The sequence below is a fragment of the Passer montanus genome, unplaced genomic scaffold, assembly GCF_014805655.1.
Source record: "Passer montanus isolate IOZ18808 unplaced genomic scaffold, ASM1480565v1 scaffold1135, whole genome shotgun sequence".
Taxonomy (NCBI): domain Eukaryota; kingdom Metazoa; phylum Chordata; class Aves; order Passeriformes; family Passeridae; genus Passer; species Passer montanus.
Genome location: NW_024358003.1, coordinates 1 through 1,819, shown reverse-complemented (window position 1 = coordinate 1,819; position 1,819 = coordinate 1). Strand labels below are relative to the sequence as shown.

Genomic DNA, 1,819 nt, shown 5'->3' with positions numbered 1-1,819 from the left:
GCTTGGAAGTGTTCTCCTTGTGTGGTGAGGATGCTGCATTGTTCAGGATCGCTCCCAGCATGACATTTAACTGCAGAATATTTCTAAGTAGATTATACAGGGAGAAGAGCAAGGCAGGGGCTGCATGAAATGGAAAATCCTCCCTTTTTAACCTACTGCTCTGGGTTGCCTGAATGGGAAATTGCCCATAGATATTAGTCTCTCAGTTCAGGTTGAGAAAAATTAAAACAGTTTTATCTCTGGTCTTGATATACCAGTCAGTGACAGAAATCAGCAGAGGGCTCCTTAGACGCAGCACCAGTATCGCTTTTCCAGCCTCCCCAGGGGCTGCTCTGACATTTCCATCAGAGCCTGCAGAGCCAGAGCTGTCCCTGAGCATTGCCAGAGCTGGGAGGGGTCTGCAGGGCAGAGCTGAGCCCCCAGGGCTGGGCTGGGCTCTGGCAGCACTGGCAGGGCCCAGCTCTGGGCACAGGGAAGCAGCTGCTGGCAGGGACAGCTCCAGGCAGCACAGCCCTGGGCAGGCAGAGGGGGGAAAGTGCCCCCAAGCTGTGCTGGGATATTTAAAGTCCTCTCCTAATGCAACTATTCTATGATTATTTTTTCTGCAGATCCCCATGCCAAGACAGCACAGATGTCCAACAGCAGCTCCATCAGCCACTTCCTCCTGCTGGCATTGGCAGACACGCGGCAGCTGCAGCTCCTGCACTTCTGCCTCTTGCTGGGCATCTCCCTGGCTGCCCTCCTGGGCAACGGCCTCATCATCAGCACCTTAGCCTGCGGCCACCACCTGCACACGCCCATGTTCTTCTTCCTGCTCAACCTGGCCCTCAGCGACCTGGGCTCCATCTGCACCACTGTCCCCAAAGCCATGCACAATTCACTCTGGTACACCACGACCATCTCCTACACAGGATGTGCTGCTCAGGTCTTTTTTTTTGCCTTTTTTATCTCAGCAGAGTATTCCCTCCTTATCATCATGTGCTACGACCGCTACGTGTCCATCTGCAAACCCCTGCGCTACGGGACCCTCCTGGGCAGCAGAGCTTGTGCCCACATGGCAGCAGCTGCCTGGGCCAGTGCCTTTCTCTATTCACTGCTGCACACAGCCAATACATTTTCTCTGCCCCTGTGCCATGGCAATTCCCTGGGCCAGTTCTTCTGTGAAATCCCTGCAATCCTCAAGCTGTCGTGCTCCAAATCCTATCTCAGGGAACTGGGGCTTCTTATGGGTAGTGCTTTTCTGTTATTTAGTTGTTTTGTGTTCATTGTTTTCTCGTATGTGTATATTTTCAGGGCTGTGCTGAGGATACCCTCTGAGCAGGGACGGCACAAAGCCTTTTCCACCTGCCTCCCTCACCTGGCTGTGGTCTCACTGTTCATCAGCACTGGTATATTTGCTCACGTGAAGCCCCCTTCCATCTCCTCCACATCCCTGGATCTGGCCCTGTCAGTTCTGTACTCGGTGGTGCCTCCAGCCCTGAACCCCCTCATCTACAGCCTGAGGAACCAGGAGCTCAAGGCTGCTGTGAGGAGGCTGATGACTAGATGATTTCAGGAACATGAAACTCTTGGGCAATTTCTGCAAACCACTTGTAATAAAAGTCACCTTTGATACTTCTTCTTGGTTTGGTTGTGGGGCCTTTTATTCCTTGGTTTAGTGTTCTCATGTTGTCCTCAAAGAGATGTCATTTTCTGTGTGATTTCTCACTTTGTTTCTCTCCACCTTCCCTGTGACCACACACTTTGTCAATCATGGGCTGATCTCTTGGTGGCTTGAAAGGAACTCAAGCGTCTCCCAGCAGAGTTTTCTGCAGAGATG

The 1,819-nt window shown here is 52.2% G+C and overlaps 1 protein-coding gene across 1 annotated transcript; it reads left to right on the top strand.

Moving 5' to 3' along the window:
• The first annotated feature begins 631 nt into the window (after positions 1 to 631).
• Positions 632 to 1,549, top strand: LOC120496336 (olfactory receptor 14J1-like). The gene has a single exon (XM_039696667.1). It carries the CDS (start codon positions 632 to 634, stop codon positions 1,547 to 1,549), a length of 918 nt encoding a protein of 305 aa, XP_039552601.1.
• The last annotated feature ends 270 nt before the right edge of the window (positions 1,550 to 1,819 follow it).

What these genes read in the sequence shown, in the direction of transcription:
- LOC120496336 (XM_039696667.1), top strand. Translation starts at nt 632, where the DNA reads ATGTCCAACAGCAGCTCCATCAGCCACTTCCTCCTGCTGGCATTGGCA.